The sequence below is a fragment of the Triticum urartu genome, chromosome 2A (assembly GCF_056163025.1).
Source record: "Triticum urartu cultivar PI428250 chromosome 2A, HENAU_Tu73, whole genome shotgun sequence".
Taxonomy (NCBI): Eukaryota; Viridiplantae; Streptophyta; class Magnoliopsida; order Poales; family Poaceae; genus Triticum; species Triticum urartu.
This window is the reverse complement of record NC_141874.1, coordinates 415,366,912-415,393,036: the sequence shown is the minus strand read 5'-3', so window position 1 is coordinate 415,393,036 and position 26,125 is coordinate 415,366,912. Positions and strand designations below refer to the sequence as shown.

The window sequence follows — 26,125 nt, the reverse complement described above, 5'->3', positions numbered from 1 at the left end:
TAATTTGGAAGACCAGTTCACTCTTCTTCAAAAGGGCTACGTCTAGTTGGAGGGACTTGTGAATGAACACAGGAGCAAACCTCTCTATGTCCTATTCTACTTCAACATGAAGCCGGTCAGACTTCACCTGATTCCCCTCAGGGTAGATACTTAATGGCGATCTCCAATCTTTCGACAGACTTGCTTCGCGGACCACAATTACTCTTGATTGTTGAAGACTTTGGCTTGATGAAGACAATTACTCTTCAACACTCAAGTCAACACCTATCCGTCTAGGGAGTGTGCAACTCTCCAAATTAATAGGTACAAGAACTCTCAACTTATATCTATCGTGATGCTCAACTAGTATCTAAGTTTCCGCTCTTGATTTTCTCTCAGTGGATTTTAAAATCTCTCGGAGAGGAGTGCTCAATTCTTCTCATAATCTCAAGCGAAGCAGCCAATGATCAAAGTTGGAGCGGGGTGGCCATTTATAGCCGCAGCCTTCCCAGCAAGGAGATGACCATTTTAGACACGCGATCGAGCCAATGGCCAACCAACACGTTTCCAAATGGTCGGGTTTTGAGCACACTGCAACTTTTCCCAAGGAACAAGTAAAGCTGACTCCTCAGTTTGAAACATATCTCTCGTAGCCCAGAAGAACAATGTCTCTCGCTGACAAGGAAAGTTTCGGAGCACAAAGAGACTTTTCTCAATCTTTCATAGGTTTCGGCTAAGCATCACAACAGACTTAAGTATCGTATACCTATATCCATTTTAGTAGTATGGTGATCCTATGGCTCAAATAAGAGAAAGAAGAACAAGGAAACAAATACTACATCTTCGCTTCGCCTTCAAACTTCTTGGCTGCAACCATTTCTTCTCGGGCACACTAAAGAGGAATTGCTTCACTTCAACAATATTTTAAGGGGTCAACTCCGCCACACAATCTTCTCGTTATAGTTTCTTCTTGAAACATACCCCTCTCTTCTCTGTAATGCAGATACTTCTCGGTGAAGTTCTTCAAACTTCACATCAGAATGTAGCATCCTTCTCGATACGTCAGGGACTATTGCTGTCTGTTTGCACTAGTAAACAAATATATCCCTTACTGCTTCTGATAACAATCTCCAAAACCCAAGGGGGCAAACCATTGCACCAACATCTTGTTTATGCCCAAGCTGGACACCTACCCTTGAAGATTTAAAAGCAGAGATAAATCTTATCAAGACACAATTGGGTGTTCCTTTCTATAGAATTAATCATCTTAATCTCTTGGGCAATCTGGACCACGAGGAATGATTGTATTTTCAAGGGCATTGCGCCAAGCTTATATAATTGCAGGAGAAATTTAAGAAAGAGCTAAACTGGATTGAGATCGGAGCAACAAGGAAGAACTACAACAACTTGGAGAATTGGGTGAAGTCCTTTGTATAGCTTTGAGCCTTTGTCGCTCTTCTGGTGGTGGTGGTGTTGTTGTTGTTGTTGTTGTTCTTATTGTTGTTGTTGTTGTTGTTGTTGTTGTTGTTGTTGCTTGTATAGTTTCTTTTTTCTTTTTTCAGACTTATTATTTCGAGAATTAATATAAAAAATGCAGCACAGTCCTGATGTTTCCCTTAAAAGAAAAACATGTCTTTTCTGTCTTGTTTTGAAAACTATATGGACTTGGTACGGATCATGTTGGTTTGATTCTTTATGGCTTTGTTGGCTAGCTAGCTGGGTGTCCCTTTCTGTCAACCTATCATGGTATGAACGCTTCTTCAGGCAGGATACATGATCCTGCACCTAGCCCCTAGTACCTAGCTAGAACAGTATGTCGCTACATGGATCCATGCGGCAACTAATTGGATATAAAGAGCATCAATGGATGAAAGTGAAGTCTCGAATCTGAATATAGTTATCAAATTATGCATATGCGTATCATGAAACAAGAGCCGGGTTTAAGCCTTCCATGATTCATAGCTATACATACGTTGTCACATTTATTTAGTGGCAAACTCCGTCAAGCCACAAACAGTGTGGCGGGAAAATTGGTGACACAAGTTAGACAAAGTTTAACAAAAAATACTACAAGGCCTTCGCTGTGCTGGTTGAAAATCGCCGCTAAGAAAGTGTGCATGCCACAGTTATGACAGTGAAACAAATAATACAGTAGCCTTATGGAACTTGGCAAAGCGTCTTCTATGAACATGCCGCTAACTTGGATATTAAGATTTGCTTCTAATAATGAATTACTGTGCACCTTAATGGCTTGTTTCTTGGATAATTGAAGAAAATACATGGGAGAGATCACGTTCTTGAGGTCGCAATCTGATAAATTAGGCGTCGTGGGACATCGCTTTGGTTGGCTAATGCGTTTGGTGCCTCGCGCTAGCTAACCATTCCCCGGTGTGTCCACTCTTAACTAACTTGGTAGCCTGTCCTTGGCTAACTTCAGTTGAATTAATCTGGTAAGCAAGCACACTTGCTTATCGGGGAAGAACCTACAGAGCAATACCTGGAACAATTAATAAATAATCAATAAGCTAGCTTGCATAAAATCTCCATCAGAAATCTAGGACGTACTACTACAGATTAAGTGTTGAGTTGTTCAGAAAAAGGAAAGAAAAAAAAGGATATGTCAGTGTTCTAAAAGGATACTGGTAATTTATCAAGGAAACTATAATGGCCTGTATGGCGTCTCCTGGGTACTACGGGGCTGTTTGGTTTTAGGACTAGCATTGCCATATTTTGCCACACATTTTTGCCAAACTTGACTAAGGTTAGTTCATCAAAATAAGGGGCTGTTTGGTTCCCAGTCACAGTTTGTCAAGTCAAAATTTGGCAGCCATAGTTTAGTTGGCATGTGTTTGGTTTTTGCCACACTTTGGCTTGCCACACTTTATTGCCCATATGGCCCATTTGTCATAGAGACAATTTTTTTGCCAACTTTTGTCAAAGTTTGGTGTCTAATTTCACAGCCACACTTGTGTGGCTTGTCATACTTGTGTGGCTAGCCACACTTTGGCTTGGCCACACTAGTATCCAACCAAACAGACCCTAAGAGCCACAAGTTGGCAAGCCTAAGGGAATATTGCCACACTTTTTGTGTGTATGCCATATGGGGTCCAAGTGTGGCTTGCCTAATATGTGGCTTGAACCAAACACTCACCTAAGTTGGTCAAATTTGCCTAACCTTAGGTGTGGCAATCTTTGGCAAAGTTAGTCACAAACCAAACAGCCCCTACGTTCCTAGCTGAGGAAGAAGAGACTGTAAGAGCATAGTAGTGGGTTACTTGAGGAAAACAGAGCCATGTACAGATAAAGGCCAGACAGAAGAGAAACACCCCCGACTGAATCTTACCCCGAGGTCAATCAGTGGATCCATCAGAAATGAAGGACGTATGCGTGTGGACGGAGAGCTACAAGAGATGATCGACGATCTTGCACCGCGGTCAATGAGTGGATCCAACATAGGTAGGTAGCGTTTTTCTCACTCGACGTAGGTACGTGCGGCGGACGTGAGGTCATGCATCTGAATCCAAGGCCTGTCTACGCGTGGTTGAATTCGTGGATCCACGCTGAAATGGACCGCGCGATATCGATTTTTGATTTCCTTTGGCGTAGCAACAGCTACAGCAATGAATTGTGATCACACCCTTGTGGCCCGAGCCCGACGCTGACGCCATGAGCCGCGAAGGGTGATGGGCGAAAAGTAAGCCGCGGGCAGCTAGCCAAGCCAAGGCCATTGCGGGGACGGAATCTGTTGATCCATCAACGTCCATCTGAAAACGTATCCAGGTCGGGTCGCATAGCACAGCACCACGTATGTACTACTCCACATAAGTACTGTAGCAGCTTAATTAATTGCTGCCCTGCCGTTCACATACTCCAGCGATCGACAAGACAACTAGTACCGCGCGCTAACTCTAACCAGGGAGATGCCAATAGTAGTACTAGCTCATTATAAAAGGGAAGGTTGCATGGCGAGGCCATGAGAGGCTAGATCCATCCAGGAGCACAAGCTAGCTAGCTGGATATTGGCATGTTATTCCACGAGCTAATTAGTTACACACTTACTTCTCGGATCCTTCTCAACAATTAAGCTCAGTCATCTAGCCGGCTGGTAGCTAGGATCGATGGCTGAGCAGCAACAGAAGGGTGGTGATGATGAGGTGCTGGAGGTGGAGTGCGCGCTGGACATGCCGGAGGTGGTGCAGCGGCAGGACTCGCTGTACCGGGACGCCTCCCGGGCCGGCGGCGCCAGCCACCACGGCCATGAGCGGTGGGGCAAGACGCTGCGCCTCGCGTTCCAGTGCGTCGGCGTGCTCTACGGCGACATCGGCACGTCGCCCCTCTACGTCTACTCCAGCACCTTCACCGCCGGCGTCCGGCACACCGACGACCTGCTCGGCGTCCTCTCCCTCATCATCTACAGCTTCATACTCTTCACCATGGTCAAGTACGTCTACATCGCCCTCCGCGCCAACGACGACGGAGACGGTACGCACGCACGCAGATTTCCTTCCTCGCTTCATCTTCTTCCTCTTTTATTCTTTCTTTGTACTAGTAGATCATAGTAATTAGATTGCGCGACGTGTTACACGTACGTACGCTGCACCTAGCTAGCTAGCTATCTTAGCATGCAACAAATTGACGCAGCATCTGCATGTACCAACAGCTTATTTGGACCCCCGACCCAACGGCAAAATTGATCGTTTGGTGCATGCATGGTACACCACCGTCTCTTGTCGTCTCTTCCTAAAAACACAAGGTTTTCCAAACTCAAGTGGGTCAAGTGGCCGTACGTGCATGTGTTTGTTTGTTGTTTATTACTGTATAATTATTATTAACACAGAGCTACTACTAGTTGATATTGTAGTTAGTGATCAACGTGATACTTCTCATATTGTCCATCATATTAATATAAATAATCCTACGATCGAGCACATGCATGGGAATGTTTGTGGTGATTTTAGTTAGCATGCATGAGTAGATACCAAAGGCCCAAATTAAAGAGGCTGTTGCATGACATGCATGCAGGCGGTACGTTCGCGCTCTACTCTCTCATCTCGCGGCACGCCAAGGTGAGCCTGGTGCCGAACCAGCAGGCGGAGGACGAGCTGCACATCCTGGAGCAGGACGACCCCAAGTCCTTCAGCCGGCGGCGCGCCCTGGCCACGCTGCAGCTGGCCTCGCCGGCGGCGTACCGCGCGCAGCGGGTGAAGGAGCTCCTGGAGACGAGCAAGCCCGTGCGCATCTCGCTCTTCCTGCTCACCATCCTCGCCACGGCCATGGTGATCAGCGACGCCTGCCTGACGCCGGCCATCTCCGTGCTGTCCGCCGTGGGAGGGCTCAAGGAGAAGGCGCCGCACCTCACCACAGGTACGCACCATGCATATACTATATCTTTCAGTCTACCTTGTACAGCATACGTACGTACTAGCGCCTAGCTAGAGGCATCAATATCATACATACAACTCGATCAGCCGGCCGCGCGCCTATTGCTATGGGTAACAAGTGTGAACGCGATCGACGACCAGCTAGCTGGAGTGTAGCGTGGCGTGATCTAGATGCAACGCAGCATAGATAGAGCAGCGAGGAAAAGCAAAAATCATTTGAGGTGGGCATATTAATTGATGCGAGAAAAACAGCATACATCCGTCCATGTCCGCCATTTCTTTTTCCGATGGGTCAGTGTGTAGTATGTGGGCAGGTAGGTCTCTTGTAGTCCAGCCGTCCAGGCATGATTAAGTGAGACGACTTTGTCGATGGCGCCGTCGCCATCCAGCAGTTATCGGTCCATCGGTATGTATAGTTGTATATATAGTGGTGTTTACGCAGCCTCACTGCTATCCACACGTACGAGTACGAGTACAGGCTCGACAGACATACTAGTACCGACATCTACTGTGCTCCACCTCTTGTGTTCAGACTCGAGATGCACACACCTGAATATAATGTTCAACTACTGCATGCTACCTCACATGTACAGTAGATGTAGGGTACGTCTTGTCTTGTACTAAGTCGTTAGCAGTCGACACCATCTTCTCCACGCAGTGATGAAATGGTGCGTGTGTGTTAACTTGTCACAAACATCAATAAATCTTGCATTTCAATCGTACATGATTCGGAGAACCGATCCATGGATCCCTTCCCTCTGTACGTACTTTTCAGGATAGATAGGCTGTCACTCTCTAAACTCAAGATCAACAGTAAACTCTATTAACTATGCCGATACTTTTTCTTTGAGACGGTAGGAGTATCTCTATCGATACTTAACGGCGTGTGAAACCTCCAGGACACGCACTCTGAATCATTGCAGCCTCAATAAATGTTTGCAGTTATAATGGATGTGACATCCATCCATCGTAGTACTAACTTGCAAATCAGCATACACATTCATACGTTACGTATACGTACGACTACTCCAGGCTAGTAGTAGCTTACATGTTGGAGTAAAATGTTTTATCATCAACATGCATCTAGCAGCGTACCGAACTCTCAGGGATCTCATGCATGCATGCATGCATGCAGATGATATTTTGCAATCAATCAACTCGGTAGTGGAGTAGAAGATTCAGTACCCTGTAGGGTTGGGTTAAAGAAATTAACAAGAACACCGCAGCACTGAACTGATCGACTGACGGACGGATGTTGTATGCATGCAGACCAGATCGTGTGGATCACGGTGGCCATTCTGGTGGCGCTCTTCTCGGTGCAGCGCTTCGGCACGGACAAGGTGGGCTACTTCTTCGCGCCGGTCGTCATCCTCTGGCTGCTCCTCATCGGCGGCGTCGGCGTCTACAACCTCGTCAAGCACGACATCGGCGTCCTCCGGGCCTTCAACCCCAAGTACATCGCCGACTACTTCCGCCGCAACAAGAAGGACGCCTGGATCTCCCTCGGCGGCATCCTCCTCTGCTTCACCGGCACCGAGGCTCTCTTCGCCGACCTCGGCTACTTCAGCATCCGCTCCATCCAGCTCAGCTTCGGCTTCGGCCTCGTCCCCTCCGTGCTCCTCGCCTACGCCGGCCAGGCCGCCTTCCTCCGCAAGTACCCGGAGGAGGTGGCCAACACCTTCTACAGGTCCACCCCGACGGTCCTCTTCTGGCCCACCTTCGTCCTGGCCATCGCCGCCTCCATCATCGGCAGCCAGGCCATGATCTCCTGCGCCTTCGCCACCATCTCCCACTCGCAGGCGCTGGGGTGCTTCCCGCGCGTCAAGATCCTGCACACCTCCAAGCAGTACCAGGGCCAGCTCTACATCCCGGAGGTCAACTTCCTGCTGGGCTTCGCCGCCTGCGTCGTCACCGTGGCCTTCAAGACCACCGTGGTCATCGGCGAGGCGCACGGCATCTGCGTCGTCCTCGTCATGCTCATCACCACGCTGCTCCTCACCGTGGTGATGCTCCTGGTGTGGAGGATGAACGCGTGGTGCGTGGCGCTTTTCTTCGCCGTCTTCATGGCGTCCGAGTCCGTCTACCTCTCCTCGGTGCTCTACAAGTTCCTGCACGGAGGGTACATCCCCGTGGTCATCTCGGCGGTGCTCATGGCCGTCATGATGGTGTGGCACTACGTGCACGTGAAGCGCTACAAGTACGAGCTGGAGCGCACGGTGTCGCCGGACAAGGTGCGGGAGCTGCTGGACGGCCGCGACCTGCGCAAGGTGCCCGGCGTGGGGCTCTTCTACACGGACCTGGTGCAGGGGATCCCGCCGGTGTTCCCGCACCTCATCGAGAAGATCCCGTCCATCCACGCCGTGCTGCTCTTCGTCTCCGTGAAGCACCTCCCCGTCCCGCACGTGGACATGTCGGAGCGGTTCCTGTTCCGGCAGGTGGAGCCGAGGGAGCACAAGCTGTACCGGTGCGTGGCGAGGTACGGGTACCGTGACCCGCTGGAGGAGGCCAAGGACTTCGCGGCCAACCTGGTGGAGCGCCTCCAGTACTACATCCGCGACGTGAACCTGTACGGCGTGGACGTGGACGCCAAGGCCGGCAAGGTGAGCTACCCGAGCTCGCGCTGCGACAGCATGGCCAGGTCGACCCGGCGCAGCAGCATGGCGATGACGATGACGATGCAGCAGCACTACTCGTCGGCGTCCTACACGGAGAGCCTTGCGCTGGCTCGGGCAAGGTCGACGTCGTCGGGGGCCACCGGGCGCATGAACATGAACGGCCTGATCATGATGCCGTCGGCGTCCTACACGGAGAGGGAGAGGCAGGGGCGGTCCATCTACGCGGAGGAGATGATGACGCCGGCCGAGTCCTTCTCGGAGCTGGCAATGCAGGTGGTGCCGTCGGGGCGGTACGCGGCGAGTAGCCAGCAGCTGTTCCAGGCGGCGAAGATGAGCCTGGAGGAGATGGCCAAGATCGAGGAGGAGCAGAGGTACATCGAGCGGGAGATGGAGAAGGGGGTGGTGTACATCATGGGGGAGAACGAGGTGGTGGCGCGGCCTCACTCCTCGCTGCTCAAGAAAGTCATCGTCAACTACGTCTACGCCTTCCTCAGGAAGAACTGCAGGCAAGGGGATAAGATGCTCGCCATCCCAAGAAGCCAGCTGCTCAAGGTCGGAATGTCTTACGAGATCTAGCTACCACTCCACCATTAGCGGACCGGCCTCGACACCCTCTACTACCTAGCATGCATGCAGCTCCGTATGGCCCCGGCCGGGTACTATTGGTTTCGAACGCTTGTGGAGGACCCATCGACCAGGAGGTTAATGTGAATTACGTACATGCGTGTGGATCAATGGCGCCACTTGCATATACTATATATGGAAGGATACGATGATCATCCATCGATCAAGGCAGATACGTAGTATTGTATACTGCTAAGGCGTACATAGCACCCTTGTATTGTAGTATATCTTTGTATTTGTAGGTTGATGTAATTCTTCTCCCCAGTTCATTTCATCATTTTTAGTTCACTGTGCGTGCATTAGGAATATGGAACTTTGCCTGGTGTCAGGTGGCTGTGAGTCATTTCGTCGGACGCTATGCAAAAGGGTGTCACTCGGCAAATCGCACATTTGTTGAGTTTCTTCCACATGGACTGAATTCCTGTCACGTACCACTCGACTAACTTATTTGTGTTCTTTAGTCTATAACTAGCCATACCCGCGCGGCGGCACGCCACGCCTCGTCGATACATAGTGTCTATAAGTGGTGTCTTTATTGTATGCAATAAATTTCAAATGAAAGTAACAGTACTGTATGGATAAAGTTATATTCTAAAAAAAGAAAATAATATGCATAGAAGCAAACTGGGAGGCGAATTGGAAAACATGAATTTATTCATCACATGGTCAATATATTTTGCAAAGTAGAAAATACACATTGCCATTATCACACCAACAAGATCGAACACATTAGAGCCATTCATAGCTTATATCATTCTAGTGAGACCTCCCGGGTGATTGGTGCGTGCGATGAAGTGGTAGCTTTTGCATATTCTTGCGTACGATCTTGTTGTGGCTTAGCATGGTTGCATGAGATTACTGAATCATCAATATGTGGGCGGTGAGAATGCAATGGTATGATGCCTTAAATTTGGTTGCATATCTTTGCCAAGACCTTAGTCCGTCTTGTGAGCTCATTTCGCTGAGTAATTATTTGCTAGTTGTTGCTGCTCCAAACAATATGAACTGGTTTCTGTGCAAACTTGAAGTATGATGTATCAACCTTAGGGTGCATAATGGTTAAATTAGCTCATTCATGTTGAGGTTTCATTGTAAGACATGGGGCAGTGTGATGTCGATGATTTATGTTGAGTTTCCATGTGTTGTAAAAGGAAGTCTCATGTATCAACTCTTTGATTGTTTGACTGGTTGCTAGTTTTGGTTGCCGTGGCCGGTCGGGAGGGAGAGTGCAATCGTGTTACCGATGTTCTGTTTGTCCACAAACCACGCGAGAAACGCGTGTCCTGAGCGCGCGAGCCCCGCCCAGGATGTCCAAACCGCGCCAGAACGCCGCAGCTCGGCCACCGAGCTCGTCGCTGCGTCGATCCTTTTGGTCCCGGCATAGCCTTGCACATGCCAGCAGACTTGTTATGCAGCACAATAGCGGGTGACAGCCAAGGCGCCCATGCATCACATGTATCTTCACTTCTTCAGTCATAGCACGCAAGCCCCGTGCGCGAGCGCGGCGCACCTGGCCAAGAGAGCAAGCAGGAAGCCGCCGTCATGTCCTCCGCTTACCGCCCTACAACTTACACAAAGGTGGCGTGATAGGGAGCTCGGGCGCGTGCCGACATCGGTGCTAGGCTAGCCGAAGCGGCAGTTTCCCACGACGATGACGGGGGACTGAGGGCTTCGGTGGCCTGGACGCGTGCAATATCAACACATGGGCAGCGCCAGATGCCTTCAGGTGTCGACCATGAGGTGCGCCTGGGAGACACAGGACGCGCGGGGGGGGGGGGGGGGGCGCCGGCAGCCTGTGCGGGGGCGATCTAGAGGCGCGGCGGGCTTGAGGTCAAGAGCACCGGCTCACGGGCATGCATGACGACGGGAGAACCAACAACGGCACCAGGGACGACGTGCGGATGCGGCCTGAGTTCTTCCTCCCGCATAGAGGCACCTCCGCCATCACTTTCCCTCCTCGGTCGTGGTCTTCGCGCACACCTCCTGTGCATCACCACCTTGGCCATGCGGAGGAGAGATGGGGAGCCGCCGCCGGGAGACGAGATGAAGGCCGGCGCCGGGAGCGAAGATGCGTTGGGGGCTCCGGCGAGGGACAGGAGCGCCGCCCCGCTGCTCGACAATTGTTGTGATGCAGGCGGGAGAAGGAGGTGGCTTTTATAGGCTCATACGGCGGCCAATCGGTGGTGAGTCGTACACGGAGCTTCGATGGAGCCCTCCAGAAAAAACCGGAGAGATCGGGATGGCTCAGCGGCAGAACGCAAAGTTGACCCAGAATGAAATCTGAAGGAAATATCTCGATTCAACGGCAAAAGCAGCAGCGATAGAACATATCAGTAACATCTAGACAGGACGGTCGAAGCGGCACCGCTGTTTAGAATCGTAGGACGACACAACCTATGCAAACAGTACATGAGCCGGCCCACATGCAGTGAAAAAATGCTAAATGAACCAAACGAATCATCAAATCAGTTCAAAAAAAAATTGAAACTAAACACCAAATCCACAAAGCGTTTGTACACACTCCCGTACCAAAATAATACCACGCGGCACATGGACGATTCACCATGGGTCACTTTCGTACAAGTGTTTGAATCTCAGCGCAAAAACTTTGCCTGGAATAGAGGCTTGGGTATGAATTGCAAGTAAAAATTAATTAAGCATTTAGTGCATATAATTCTATTTGAAATTGCAAATGTATTGGAAAAAAGGCATAATTAGGTTGAAAAAAATGTATTTGTGTTCTTTAGTCTATGTTTAGGCCTTATCCCCCAAAAGGAATGGAATTACAAACACATGGGTGCCTGGACTGGACCGCAAACATGGAGGCTATTAGTTTTTTAGTTCCAAAAATGCAAACGAAGTCCGAAAACATTGAACTTGCACCATGCCCTCTTATGACATCAATAAGAAACGAGTTCCAAAAATTTACAATGTTTTGCCAAAAATTATGTCGTGCACTACTTAGAAACCAGACCATCCTGAAGAAGAATATTTGTTTCCAGAGGGAACGAGTCAGGTTTGAAGGCAAAGTGATGATTGCTTCATCGATTGACATTGACTTTTTTCCTACACCCAAGATACATCATTCAAAGTTCCTTTGCTATATTTATATCATTAAGTGCATTTCTAGGCATTTAGTGTGTATACAATTTCAGACTGGAAGTGCATGAAAGAGTTGGCAAAATTGGGTTAAAAAATATTATTTGTGTTCTCTAGTCTATGTTTAGGCCTTATCTAAGAAAAGGCAAGGAATTACAAACATGAAGGTGCCAAGACTCGACTCCGAACATGGAGGTAATTGATTTTTCAATTTAGAAACATGCAAACGAAGTCCGAAAACATGAAACTTGGCATGGTGCTATTGCATCGGTATGTTGTAGTAAAACTTTATGATTGTTTTTTGCAAAATTAGTAACCGGGCCATCCACGAGAAAGAATCTAATGTTTTGGGAGGGAACAAGTAAGGTCTAAAGGCAAAGTGATGGTTGCTTCACCAGTTAAGTTTGAAAAAAGGGAAAACTACACTCAAGATACAACACTAAATGACACATATAAAAAATTCGCATTTTTGGGGTCTATTTGCTATATTTTAGTCAGTAGCCGTATTTATAGACATTTAGTGCATATAAGTCAAATTTGAACTGCAAGTGCATGTAAAAGTTTGTGAAATTGGGTTAAAATACTATTTGTGTTTTTTAGGCATCATATGTCCTCATATTTTTAGGCCTTATACATGAAAAATAATTGGAAGAAAATTAAATAGAGAAAGAAAGAAAAGGAGAAAAGGGGGGGGGGGGGGGGGGGACAGTCAAAAGGAGTTTGTCGAATGTATCACTCCGCAAACCCGTGGTTTTAGGGGGGGTGGGTTAAGAGGAATGTGGAGACCTCCTACTTGATGCATGTGCGTGTCAACTATGGGTGTCATCAAACAAGCCAAGACAAATGGGCCTGCCCACTTAGCCCGTGAGTTGTTTCTTTTTTCTTCTTTAGTTATTTAGTCATTTTTTCACCGGAAACCGACTGAGTATTTTGGATATAGTTATTTTAACAACTATTAAAAATATGTTATATAAGATTGCCTAGTATGTATTTTATAAAAAAGTTCATTGTATATTAGCAAATGTTCAATGTCCATTCATAAATGTTCATCGTATAATTAAAAAAAGTTCATCTTATATTTATATATGTTCAAATGTATACACCAAAAATGTTCATCATATATTATAAAAAAATATTAATTGTGCATTCAAACAAAGTTCACTGTATACTAAAAAAGTTTAGCGTGTATTTGGAAAAATATTCACGATATATTGGAAAAAGAACATAACCATATATTGAGAAACCTATAAAAAGGAAGATGTGCAAAAATTAAAATAAAAAAGAGGAAGAAAGTGCAAGATCTTAAAAGATAAAAGGAAAAGGAAAAAATGAAGAAAAAAATAAAACAGAAAACCATTAGGAGGGTCGGCCTGTCTGGAGGAGCGTTCAGCGAAGCCTCAACTATATGAGGCACGTCGGCGTCTTATAGGATTGGTCAAGATGGGCGCGCCTATGTCTCGTTTGACGCGAGACGTAGGGCAGTGTCATCTGAGCGCGATAGCGAGATGGCCTGCCCTATGTGCACAAGTCCGCAGGCACCGGCCAAGGCCTCCCTTTTTCATGTTTTTATTCTCTTTTTTTTTCTTTTGTTTATACTTTGCAATAATCTGAATATGTAGTATAGTACGAAAACACAATAGATAGAAACATTTGAAAATATTAATCATGCATCTTCTAAAATGTTAAATGTCTATAAAATTATTTTTTCTCATATATACCAAAAATGTATACAGAAAATTTGAATGTGTATGAAAAATTGATCATGTATTTAAAAAATGTAAATCCAGCATAAAAAAATACTACTCAAGTATTTGAAGAATGTTATCAAGCATTTAAAAAATGTTAAACGTGCATAGAAAAAATATTTATCATGTATACAGAATTATACAATGTGTATGAAAAAAGTTAAATGTTAAACGTGCATAAAAAAATTGAACAACTATCAATCAATCACTTGAAAAATGTTGATCAAGTATTTGAAAATTTTTAATCAATCATTTGAAAAATGTTAAATGTTGATCAAGTGATGATTGCTTCATCGATTGGCCTTGATTTTTTTCCTACACCCAAGATATATCATTACATGTTACATGTAAAAAATATGGCATCTTTCGAGGTTCGTTTGCTATATTTATACCATTAAGCGCATTTCTAGGCATTTAGTGTGTATACAAATTCAGACCGGAAATGCATGAAAAAGTTGACAAAAATGGGTTAAAAATATTATTTGTGTTTTCTAGTCTATGTTTAGGCCTTATCTAAGAAAAGGCAAGGTATTAGAGCATCTACACCCGGGCGCCCCAAAGCCGCCTCATACGCCCGGGCGGGCCGCCCGGTCAAGATTTTTCAACCCAGACGGCCCCCTCAAACGGGCCTTAGACGCCCAGGATGAGCGGCACCCCTCATATCCAGCCTAAATATGGGGCGGATATGGAGTCGCCCGGGCGCGCCCGCCACGTAGGACTGACGAAGGGGTCCCACGCGGGCTCGCCCGGACACCCGGCGGTACGACGGACGCCTCCTCCGTAGCCGCATGGCGCCGCTTCGGCTCGCCGCCCGAGACCAAATTCGTCGATTTTAACCGGCCAACGTCCTGCAACCCTAGCCCATCCACCTCGCCCTCTCCACACCGCCAGTTCGATCCCATCCACCTCCTCCCTCTCCCGCTCCGGCTTTCCGCCATGGTCCAGAGCAAGATCACCTACTACGCAATGCTCACGCCGGAGCGCCGGTACGAGATCCAGCAGGAGATCTCGGCGAGACAACCCACGCGCGCCACCCGCATCGGTCCTAGGCTGCCTCCGGACTCGCTGGAGCCGAAGGAGGAGGAGGAGGAGGAGCGACCGGGGGGAGAGGAGGAAGAGGAGCTGGCTCCGATGGAGGTGGAGGAGGCGGAGCGGCGGGAGGAGGAGCTGCCGGGTCTCAACATGGAGCAGGCGGAGGCAGAGTTCGTCATCACGCGATTGGAGGAGATGGCAGAGTAGCAGGCCATCCTGGAGTCCATCCAGGGTGAGGCCTATGTGGAGGCTAACTGGGGCATTCCTCCGGCAAGAGCAAGAGGCGTCTGACGTGCTCTTCACCGAACATGATGCAAAGATAGACGCGAAGGAGGCCGGAGCGGAGCAGCCGGGGGCGCCGGAGGAGGCCGAGCTACAGCTGCCGCCCTGAAGGAAATATGCCCTAGAGGCAATAATGAAGTTGTTATTTATATTTCCTTATATCATGATAAATTTTTATTATTCATGCTAGAATTGTATTAACCGGAAACTTAGTACATGTGTAAATACATAGACAAAACAGAGTGTCCCTAGTATGCCTCTACTTGACTAGCTCGTTAATCAAAGATGGTTAAGTTTCCTGACCATAGACATGTGTTGTCATTTGATGAACAGGATCACATCATTAGAGAATGATGTGATGGGCAAGACCCATCCGTTAGCTTAGCATAAGTGATCGTTTAGTTTTATTGCTATTACTTTCATCATGACTTATACATGTTCCTCTGACTATGAGATTATGCAACTCCCGAATACCAGAGGAACACCTTGTGTGCTATCAAATGTCACAACGTAACTGGGTGATTATAAAGATGCTCTACAGGTGTCTCCAATGGTGTTTGTTGAGTTGGCATAGATCGAGATTAGGATTTGTCGCTCCAATTGTCGGAGAGATATCTCTGGGCCCTCTCGGTAATGCACATCACTATAAGACTTGCAAGCAATGCGACTAATGAGTTAGTTGCGGGATGTTGCATTACGGAACGAGTAAAGAGACTTGCCGGTAATGAGATTGAACTAGGTATTGAGATACCGACGATCGAATCTCGGGCCAGTAACATACCGATGACAAAGGGAACAACGTATGTTGTTATGCGGTTTGACCGATAAAGATCTTCGTAGAATATGTAGGAGCCAATATGAGCATCTATGTTCCGCTATTGGTTATTGACCGGAGACATGTCTCGGTCATGTCTACATAGTTCTCGAACCCGTATGGTCCGCATGCTTAACGTTCGGTGACGATCGATATTACGAGTTTATGTGCTTTGATGTACCGAAGGTAGTTTGGAGTCCCGGATTTGATCACGGACATGATGAGGAGTCTCGGACTGGTCGAGACGTAAAGATCGATATATTGGAAGCCTATATTTGGACATCGGAATGGTTCCGAGTGGTTCGGGCATTTTTCCGGAGTACCGGCAGGTTACCGGAACCTCCCGGGGAGTATATGGGCCTTATTGAGCCTTAGTGGAATAGAGGAGAGGGAAGGGAAAAGAGGGAGGCGCACCCCCAAGCCCAATCCGAATAGGGAGGGGGGCCGGCCCCCCTTTCCTTCCTCCCTCTCTCCTCCTTCCTTCCTCTCCTGCTCCTACTGGGAAGGGGGGAATCGTACTCCCGGAGGGAGTAGGACTCCCCTAGGGCGCGCCATAGAGAGGGTCGGCCCTCCCCCTCCTCCACTCCTTTATATATGGGGGAGGTGGGCACCCCATGGACACACAAGTTGATCATTGATCTTTTAGCCATGTGCGGTGCCCCCTCCACCATAATCCACCTCGGTTATATCATAGCGGTGCTTAGGCGAAGCCCTGTTCCGGTAGCAACATCATCACCATCATCACGCCGTCGTGCTGACAAAACTCTCCCTTGAAGCTCTACTGGATCGTGAGTTCGTAGGACATCACCGAGCTGAACGTGTGCAGATCACGGAGGTGTCGTACCTTCGGTGCTAGATCGGTCGATCGTGAAGACGTACGACTACATCAACCGCGTTGTCATAACGCTTCCGCTTATGGTCTACGAGGGTACGTAGACGATACTCTCCCCTCTCGTTGCTATGCATCACCATGATCTTGCGTGTGCGTAGGAATTTTTTTTGAAATTACTGCGTTCCCTGAGTATGCATCGTTGCTACAGTTCGTCGTGCCGAGACACCACGTGATGATCGGGTGTGATAAGCTCTACGTTCACATACAATGGGTGCAAGCCAGTTTTGCACACGCAGAATACTCGGGTTAAACTTGACAAGCCTAGCATATGCAGATATGGCCTCGGAACACTGGAGACCTGCTATCTCTTGAGCACTGCGTTGGTTTTCCCTTGAAGAGGAAAGGGTGATGCTGCAAAGTAGCGTAAGTATTTCCCTCAGTTTTTGAGAACCAAGGTATCAATCCAGTAGGAGACTACACGCAAGTCCCTCGTACCTACACAAACAAATAAGAACCTCGCAACCAACGCGATAAAGGGGTTGTCAATCCCTTCACGGTCACTTACGAGAGTGAGATCTGATAGAGATAATAATAATAAGATAATTTTTTTGGGTATTTTTATGATATAGATTGGAGAATAAAGATTGCAAAATAAATGGTAATAGAAATAGCTAGTTGATGGGAGATTAATATAATGGAGAATAGACCCGGGAGCCACAGGTTTCACTAGTGGCTTGTCTCAAGATAGCATAAGTATTACGGTGGGTGAACAAATTATTGTCGAGAAATTGATAGAAAAGTGTATAATTATGAGAATATCTAGGTATGATCATGTATATAGGCATCACGTCCGCGACAAGTAGACCGAAACGATTCTGCATCTACTACTATTACTCCACACATCGACCGCTATCCAGCATGCATCTAGAGTATTAAGTTCATAAGAACAGAGTAACGCATTAGGCAAGATGACATGATCTAGAGGGATAAACTCAAGCAATATGATATAAACCCCATCTTTTTATCCTCGATGGCAACAATACAATACGTGCCTTGCTGCCCCTGCTGTCACTGGGAAAGGACACCGCAAGATTGAACCCAAAGCTAAGCACTTCTCCCATTGAAAGAAAGATCAATCTAGTAGGCCAAACCAAACTGATAATTCAAAGAGACTTGCAAAGATAACCAATCATACATAAAAGGTTTCAGAGAAGAATCAAATATTGTTCACAGATAAACTTGATCATAAACCCACAATTCATCGGATCTCGACAAACACACCGCAAAAAGAATTACGTCGAATAGATATCCAAGAAGATCGAGGAGAACATTGTATTGAGATCCAAAGAGAGAGAAGAAGCCATCTAGATAATAACTATGGAGCCGAAGGTCTGAAGTAAACTACTCACACATCATCGGAGAGGCTATGGTGTTGATGTAGAAGCCCTCCGTGATCGATTCCCCCTCCGGCGGAGCTCCGGAAAAGGCCCCAAGATGGGATCTCTTGGGTAAAGAAGGTTGCAGCGGTGAAAATAAGGTTTCGTAGTGCAACTGGATGTTTTCGGGGTATATGGATATATATAGGACGAAGAAGTAGGTCGGTGGAGCCATGAGGGGCCCACGAGGGTGGAGGGCGTGCCCAAGGGGTAGGCGCGCCCCCCAGCCTCGTGGCCTCCTCATTGATTTCTTGACGTCCACTCCAAGTCCTCTGGATCACGTTTGTTCCAAAAATAACTCTCCCGACGGTTTCATCCCGTTTGGATTCCGTTTGATATTCCTTTTCTGCGAAACACTGAAATAGGCAAAAAAAACAATTTGCACTGGGCCTTGGGTTAGTAGGTTAGTCCCAAAAATAATATAAAAGTGTATAAATAAGCCCATTAACATCCAAAACAGATAATATAATAGCATGGAACAATCAAAAATTATAGATACGTTGGAGACGTATCAAGCATCCCCAAGCTTAATTCCTGCTCGTCCTCGAGTAGGTAAATGATAAAAACAGAATTTTTGATGTGGAATGCTACCTAGCATAATTCTCAATATAATTTTCTTTATTGTGGCATGAATGTTCAGATCCGAAAGATTCAAGACAAAAGTTTAATATTGACATAAAAATAATAATACTTCAAGCATACTAACAAAGCAATTATGTCTTGTCAAAATAACATGGCCAAAGAAAGTTATCCCTACAAAATCATATAGTCTGGCTATGCTCTACCTTCACCACACAAAGTATTTAAATCATGCGCAACCCCGATGACAAGCCAAGCAATTGTTTCATACTTTTGATGTTCTCAAACTTTTTCAATCTTCATGCAATACATGAGCGTGAGTCATGGACATAGCACTATAGGTGGAATAGAATGGTGGTTGTGGAGAAGACAAAAAGGAGAAGATAGTCTCACATCAACTAGGCCTATCAACGGGCTATGGAGATGCCCATCAATAGATATGAATGTGAGTGAGTAAGGATTGCCATGCAACGGATGCACTAGAGCTATAAGTGTATGAAAGCTCAAAAAGAAACTAAGTGGATGTGCATCCAACTTGCTCGCTCACGAAGACCTAGGGCATTTTGAGGAATCCCATCATTGGAATATACAAGCCAAGTTCTATAATGTAAAACTCCCACTAGTATATGAAAGTGATAACATAGGAGACTCTCTATCATGAAGATCATGGTGCTACTTTGAAGCACAAGTGTGGTAAAAGGATAGTAACATTGTCCCTTCTATCTTTTTCTCTTATTTTTCATTTTTTTTCATTTGGGCCTTTTCTCTTCTTCTTTTTTATGGCCTCTTTTTTTATTTTATTTTTATTTTTCGTCCGGAGTCTCATCCCGACTTGTGCGGGAATCATAGTCTTCATCATCCTTTCCTCACATGGGACAATGCTCTAATAATGATGATCATCACACTTTATTTACTTACAACTCAAAAATTACAACTCAATTCTTAGAACAAAATATGACTCTATGTGAATGCCTCCGGTGGTGTACCGGGATGTGCAATGACTCATGAGTGACATGTATGAAAGAATTATGAACGGTGGCTTTGCCACAAATACGATGTCAACTGCATGATCATGCAAAGCAATATGACGATGATGAAGCGTGTCATAACAAACATAACTGTGGAAAGTTGCATGGCAATATATCTCGGAATGGCTATGGAAATGCCATAATAGGTAGGTATGGTGGCTGTTTTGAGGAAGGTATATGGTGAGTTTATGGTACCGCGCGAAAGTTGCGCGGTACTAGAGAGGCTAGCAATGGTGGAAGGGTGAGAGTGCATATAATCCATGGACTCAACATTAGTCATAAAGAACTCACATACTTATTGCGAAAATTTATTAGTTATCGAAACAAAGTACTACGCGCATGCTCCTAGGGGGATAGATTGGTAGGAAAAGTCCATCGCTCGTCCCCGACTGCCACTCATAAGGAAGACAATTAATAAATAAATCATGCTCCGACTTCATCACATAACGGTTCACCATACGTGCAAGCTACGGGAATCACAAACTTTAGAACAAGTATTTCTAAAATTCACAACTACTCAACTAGCATGACTCTAATATCACCATCTTCATATCTTAAAACAATCATCAAGTATCAAACTTCTCATAGTATTCAATGCACTTTTTATGATAGTTTTTATTATACCCATCTTGGATGCCTATCATATTAGGACTAATTTTATAACCAAAGAAAATTACCATGCTGTTCTAAAGGACTCTCAAAATAATATAAGTGAAGCATTATAGATCAATAATTTCTATAAAATAAAATCACCACCGTGCTCTAAAAGATATAAGTGAAGCACTAGAGCAAAATTATCTAGCTCAAAAGATATAAGTGAAGCACATAGAGTATTCTAATAAATTCCAATTCATGTGTGTCTCTCCCAAAAGGTGTGTACAACAAGGATAATTGTGGTAAACTAAAAATCAAAGACTCAAATCATGCAAGACGCTCCAAGAAAAACACATATCATGTGGTGAATAAAAATATAGCCTCAAGTAAAGTTACCGATAGAAGAAGACGAAAGAGGGGATGCCTTCCGAGGCATCCCCAAGTTTAGGCTTTTGGTTGTCCTTGAATTTTACCTTGGGGTGCCTTGGGCATCCCCGAGCTTAGGCTCTTGCCACTCCTTATTCCATAATCCATGAAATCTTTACTCAAAACTTGAAAACTTCACAACACAAAACTTAAACAGAAAATCTCATGAGCTCCGTTAGTATAAGAAAACAAACCACCACTTAAGGTGCTGTAATGAACTCATTATTTATTTATTTTGGTGTTAAACCTACTGTATTCCAACTTATATATGGTTCATACCCTCCGATACTAGCCATAGATGCATCAAAATAAGCAAACAACACACGAAAAACAGAATCTGTCAAAAACATAACAGCCTGTAGTAATCTGTAGGTTTTGAATACTTCTGCAACCCCAAAAGTTCTAAAATAAAATGATGGACGTGAGGAATTTATCTATTAATCAGCTTCAAAAAGAATCAACCTAATCGCACTCTCCAGTAAAAAATGGCAGCAAATCTCGTGAGCGCTAAAGTTTCTGTTTTTTACAGCAAGATCGCAAAGACTTTCCCCAAGTCTTCCCAAAGGTTCTACTTGGCACAAACACTAACTAAAAGCATAAAACCACATCTAAAAAGAGGCTAGATGAATTATTTATTACTAAACATAACCAAAAAGAAAGGAACAAAAATAAAATTGGGTTGCCTCCCAACAAGCGCTACCGTTTAACGCCCCTAGCTAGGCATAAAAGCAAGGATAGATCTAAGTATTATCATCTTTGGTATGCAATCCATAAGTAGCTACCATAATAGATTCATAAGGTAATTTAATTTTATTTCTAGGAAAGTGGTCCATGCCTTTTCTTAACGTAAATTGGAATCTAATATTCTCTTCTTTCATATCAATAATTGCACCAATCGTTCTAAGGAAATGCCTACCAAGAATAATGGGACATGTAGGATTGCAATCAATGTCAAGAACAATGAAATCTACGGGAACATAATTCCTATTTGCAAAAATAATAACATCATTAATTATTCTCATAGGTTTCTTAATAGTGGAACCCGCAAGATGCAAATTTAAAGAACAATCATAAAATTCACAAAATCCTAACACGTCACACAAAGTTTTTGGAATCGTGGAAACACTAGCACCCAAATCACATAAAGCATAGCATTCATGATCTTTAATTTTAATTTTAATAGTAGGTTCCCACTCATCATAAAGTTTTCTAGGGATAGAAACTTCCAATTCAAGCTTTTCTTCATAAGATTGCATTAAAGCATCAACGATATGTTTAGTAAAAGCATTATTTTGAATATAAGCATGCGGAGAATGTAGCACGGATTGCAATAAGGAAATACAATCTATTAAAGAACAATTATCATAATTAAATTCCTTGAAATCCAAAATATTGGTTTCATTGCTATGTAAAGTTTTGACCTCATCAATCCCACTTTTACCAATTTTTGCATCAAGATCTAAAACCTCCGAATCATTGGGACACCTTTTAATTAAAGTTGACTCATCTCCAGTCCCATCATTATCAAGATTCATATTGAAAAACAAAGATTTAATAGGAGACACATCAATCACTTTTAGATCTTCATCCTTATTATCATCAAAACTAGAAGAACACGATTTTATGAAGCAATCTTTTTTAGCATGCATCCTAGCGGTTCTTTCTTTGCACTCATCAATGGAAATTCTCATGGCTTTGAGAGACTCATTGATATCATGCTTAGGTGGAATAGATCTAAGTTTCAAAGAATCAACATCGAGAGAAATTCTATCCACGTTCCTAGCCAACTCATCAATCTTAGACAATTTTTCTTCAATCAAAGCATTGAAACTCTTTTGCAAACTAATAAATTCTTTAATATTAGATTCAAAATCAGAGGGTATCTTATTATAATTTCTGTAAGAATTGTTGTAGGAATTACCACAATTATTAGAGTAATTAATAGGAAAAGGCCTAGGATTAAAGTTTCCTCTATACGCGTTGTTACCAAAATTGTTCCTGCCAACAAAATTCACATCCATAGATTCATTATTATTCTCAATCCAAGTAGACAAAGGCATATCATTAGGATAAGAAGAAACACTCTTATTATCAAACAATTTCATAAGTTCATCCATGTTTCCACTCAAAACATTAATTTCCTCTATAGCATGAACCTTTTTACTAGTAGATCTTTCAGTGTGCCATTGAGAATAATTAACCATAACATTATTTAGGAGTTTGGTAGCTTCTCCCAAAGTGATTTCCATAAAGGTGCCTCCCGCGTCCGAATCTAAAAGATTTCTAGAAGCAAAATTCAATCCGGCATAATTTTTTTGTATAATCATCCAAAGATTCAAACCATGTGTAGGGCAATTACGTATCATTAATTTCATCCTCTCCCAAGCTTGTGCAACATGTTCATGATCAAGTTGCTTAAAATTCATAATATCGTTTCTAAGAGATATGATCTTAGCGGGAGGAAAATACTTAGAGATAAAAGCATCTTTGCACTTATTCCATGAATTGATACTATTTTTAGGCAAAGAAGAAAACCAAGTTTTAGCACGATCTCTAAGTGAAAACAGAAATAGCTTCAATTTAACAATATCATTATCCACATCTTTATTCTTTTGCATATCACACAAATCAACAAAGCTATTCAGATGGGTAGCGGCATCTTCACTAGGAAGGCCGGAAAATGGATCTTTCATGGCAAGATTCAGCAAAGCAGTATTAATCTCACAAGATTCAGTATCGGTAAGGGGAGAAATCGGGGTGCTAATAAAATCATTATTGTTGGTATTGGAAAAATCACACAATTTAGTATTATCTTGAGCCATCATGACCAATAATCCAACACACAAGCACACAAGAAGCAAGCGAAAGAGGCGAACGAAAAAGAGGCGAGTGGAAAAAGAGGGTGAATAAAACGGCAAGTATGAAGTGGGGGAGAGGAAAACGAGAGGCAAATGGCAAATAATGTAATGCGAGGGATAAGAGTTTGTGATGGCTACTTGGTATGTCTTGACTTGTGCGTAGATCTCCCCGGCAACGGCGCCAGAAATCCTTCTTGCTACCTCTTGAGCACTGGATTGGTTTTCCCTTGAAGAGGAAAGGGTGATGCAGCAAAGTAGCATAAGTATTTCCCTCAGTTTTTGAGAACCAAGGTAATAATCCAGTAGGAGGCTACACGCAAGTCCCTCGTACCTACACAAACAAATAAGAACCTCGCAACCAACACGATAAAGGGGTTGTCAATCCCTTCACGGTCACTTACGAGAGTGAGATCTGATAGAGATAATAATAATAATAATAATATAAATATTTTTGGTATTTTTATGATATAGATTGGAGAATAAAGGTTGCAAAATAAATGGTAATAGAAATAGCTAGTTGATGGGAGATTAATATAATGGAGAATAGACCCAGGAGCCATAGGTTTCACTAGTGGCTTCTCTCAAGATAGCATAAGTATTACGGTGGGTGAACAAATTACTGTCGAGAAATTGATAGAAAAGTGTATAATTATGAGAATATCTAGGCATGATCATGTATATAGGCATCACGTCTGCGACAAGTAGACCGAAACGATTCTGCATCTACTACTATTACTCCACACATCGACCGCTATCCAGCATGCATCTAGAGTATTAAGTTCATAAGAACAGAGTAACGCATTAGGCAAGATGACATGATGTAGAGGGATAAACTCAAGCAATATGATATAAACCCCATCTTTTTATCCTCGATGGCAACAATACAATACGTGCCTTGCTGCCCTTGCTGTCACTAGGAAAGGACACCGCAAGATTGAACCCAAAACTAAGCACTTCTCCCATTGCAAGAAAGATCAATCTAGTAGGCCAAACCAAACTGATAATTCGAAGAGACTTGCAAAGATAACCAATCATACATAAAAGATTTCAGAGAAGAATCAAATATTGTTCATAGATAAACTTGATCATAAACCCACAATTCATCGGATCTAGACAAACACACCGCAAAAAGAATTACGTCGAATAGATCTCCAAGAAGATCGAGGAGAACATTGTATTGAGATCCAAAGAGAGAGAAGAAGCCATATAGCTAATAACTATGGACCCGAAGGTCTGAAGTAAACTACTCACACATCATCAGAGAGGCTATGGTGTTGATGTAGAAGCCATCCATGATCGATTCCCCCTCCGACAGAGCTCCGGAAAAGGCCCCAAGATGGGATTTCTTGGGTACAGAAGGTTGTGGCGGTGGAAATAGGGTTTCGTGGTGCTCCTGGATGTTTTCTGGGTATATGGATATATATATATAGGAGGAAGAAGTAGGTCGGTGGAGCCACGAGGGGCCCACGAGGGTGGAGGGTGCACCCAGGGGGGTAGGCGCGCCCCCTGCCTCGTGGCCTCCTCGTTGATTTCTTGGCGTCCACTCCAAGTCCTCTGGATCACGTTTGTTCCAAAAATAACTCTCCTGAAGGTTTCATTCCGTTTGATATTCCTTTTCTGCAAAACAATGAAATAGGCAAAAAAATAGCAATTTGCACTGGGCCTTGGGTTAGTAGGTTAGTCCCAAAAATAATATAAAAGCGTATAAATAAGCCCATTAACATCCAAAATAGATAATATAATAGCATGGAACAATAAAAAATTATAGATACGTTGGAGACGTATTAAGACCGAAAGGTCGAGCGTGAATCATATAGTAGATATGATCAACAGAGTGATGTTCACCATTGAAAACTAATCCATCTCACGTGATGATCGGACATGGTTTAGTTGATATGGATCACGTGATCACTTGGATGATTAGAGAGATGTCTATCTAAGTGGGAGTTCTTAAGTAATTTGATTAATTGAACTTTAATTTATCATGAACTTAGTCCCGATAGTATTTGCATAACTATGTTGTAGATCAATAGTTTGCAATGTAGCTCCCCGTTTATTTTTGATATGTTCATAGAGAAAAACTATGTTGAAAGATGATAGTAGCAATGATGCGGACTAGGTCTCTGATCCGAGGATTATCCTCATTACTGCACAGAAGAATTATGTCCTTGATGCACCGCTAGGTGACAGACCTATTGCAGGAGCAGATAGAGACATTATGAACGTTTGGTAAAGCTCGTTTTGATGACTACTTGATAGTTTAGTGCACCATGCTTTACGGCTTAGGACCGGGACTTCAAAAACATTTTGAATGCCACAGAGCATATAAGATGTTCTAAGAGTTGAAATTGGTATTTCATACTCATGCCCGTGTCGAGAGGTAGAAGACCTCTGACAGTACTTTGCCTACAAGATGGAGGAGAATAGCTCAACTAGTGAGCATGTGCTCAAATTGTCTGGGTACTACAATTGCTTGAATCAAGTGGGAGTTAATCTTCCAGATAAGATAGTAATGGACAAAGTTCTCTAGTCACTATCACCAAGTTACTAGAACTTAGTGATGAACTATAATATGCAAGGGATAACAAAAGTAATTCCCAAGCTCTTCGCGATGCTAAAATCGGCGAAGGTAGAAATCAAGAAATAGCATCAAGTGTTGATGGTTAACAAGACCACTAGTTTCAAGAAAAGGGCAAATGGAAAGAAAGAAGAACTTCAAAGAAGAATAGCAAGCAAGGTGCTGCTCCCATGAAGAAGCTCAAAGCCTAGAACCGAGTGCTTCTACTGCAAAGGAAATGGTC

General features: G+C 44.3%; 1 protein-coding gene across 1 annotated transcript; it reads left to right on the top strand.

The window, feature by feature from the left end:
• Window positions 1–3,880: 3,880 nt before the first annotated feature.
• LOC125537613 (potassium transporter 22) lies at window positions 3,881–8,887 on the top strand. Its single transcript, XM_048700939.2, has 3 exons — window positions 3,881–4,461; window positions 5,002–5,343; window positions 6,630–8,887. The coding sequence occupies exons 1-3, from the start codon at window positions 4,098–4,100 to the stop codon at window positions 8,549–8,551; spliced, it is 2,628 nt and encodes an 875-aa protein (XP_048556896.2). The 5' UTR covers window positions 3,881–4,097; the 3' UTR covers window positions 8,552–8,887.
• The last annotated feature ends 17,238 nt before the right edge of the window (window positions 8,888–26,125 follow it).

Bases quoted from the DNA above. Each gene is read 5' to 3' on its own strand.
- LOC125537613 (XM_048700939.2), top strand. From the start codon at position 4,098: ATGGCTGAGCAGCAACAGAAGGGTGGTGATGATGAGGTGCTGGAGGTG. The intron at 4,462-5,001 runs GTACGCACGCAC...ACATGCATGCAG, and splicing joins CGCCAACGACGACGGAGACG to GCGGTACGTTCGCGCTCTAC. The intron at 5,344-6,629 runs GTACGCACCATG...GTATGCATGCAG, and splicing joins GGCGCCGCACCTCACCACAG to ACCAGATCGTGTGGATCACG.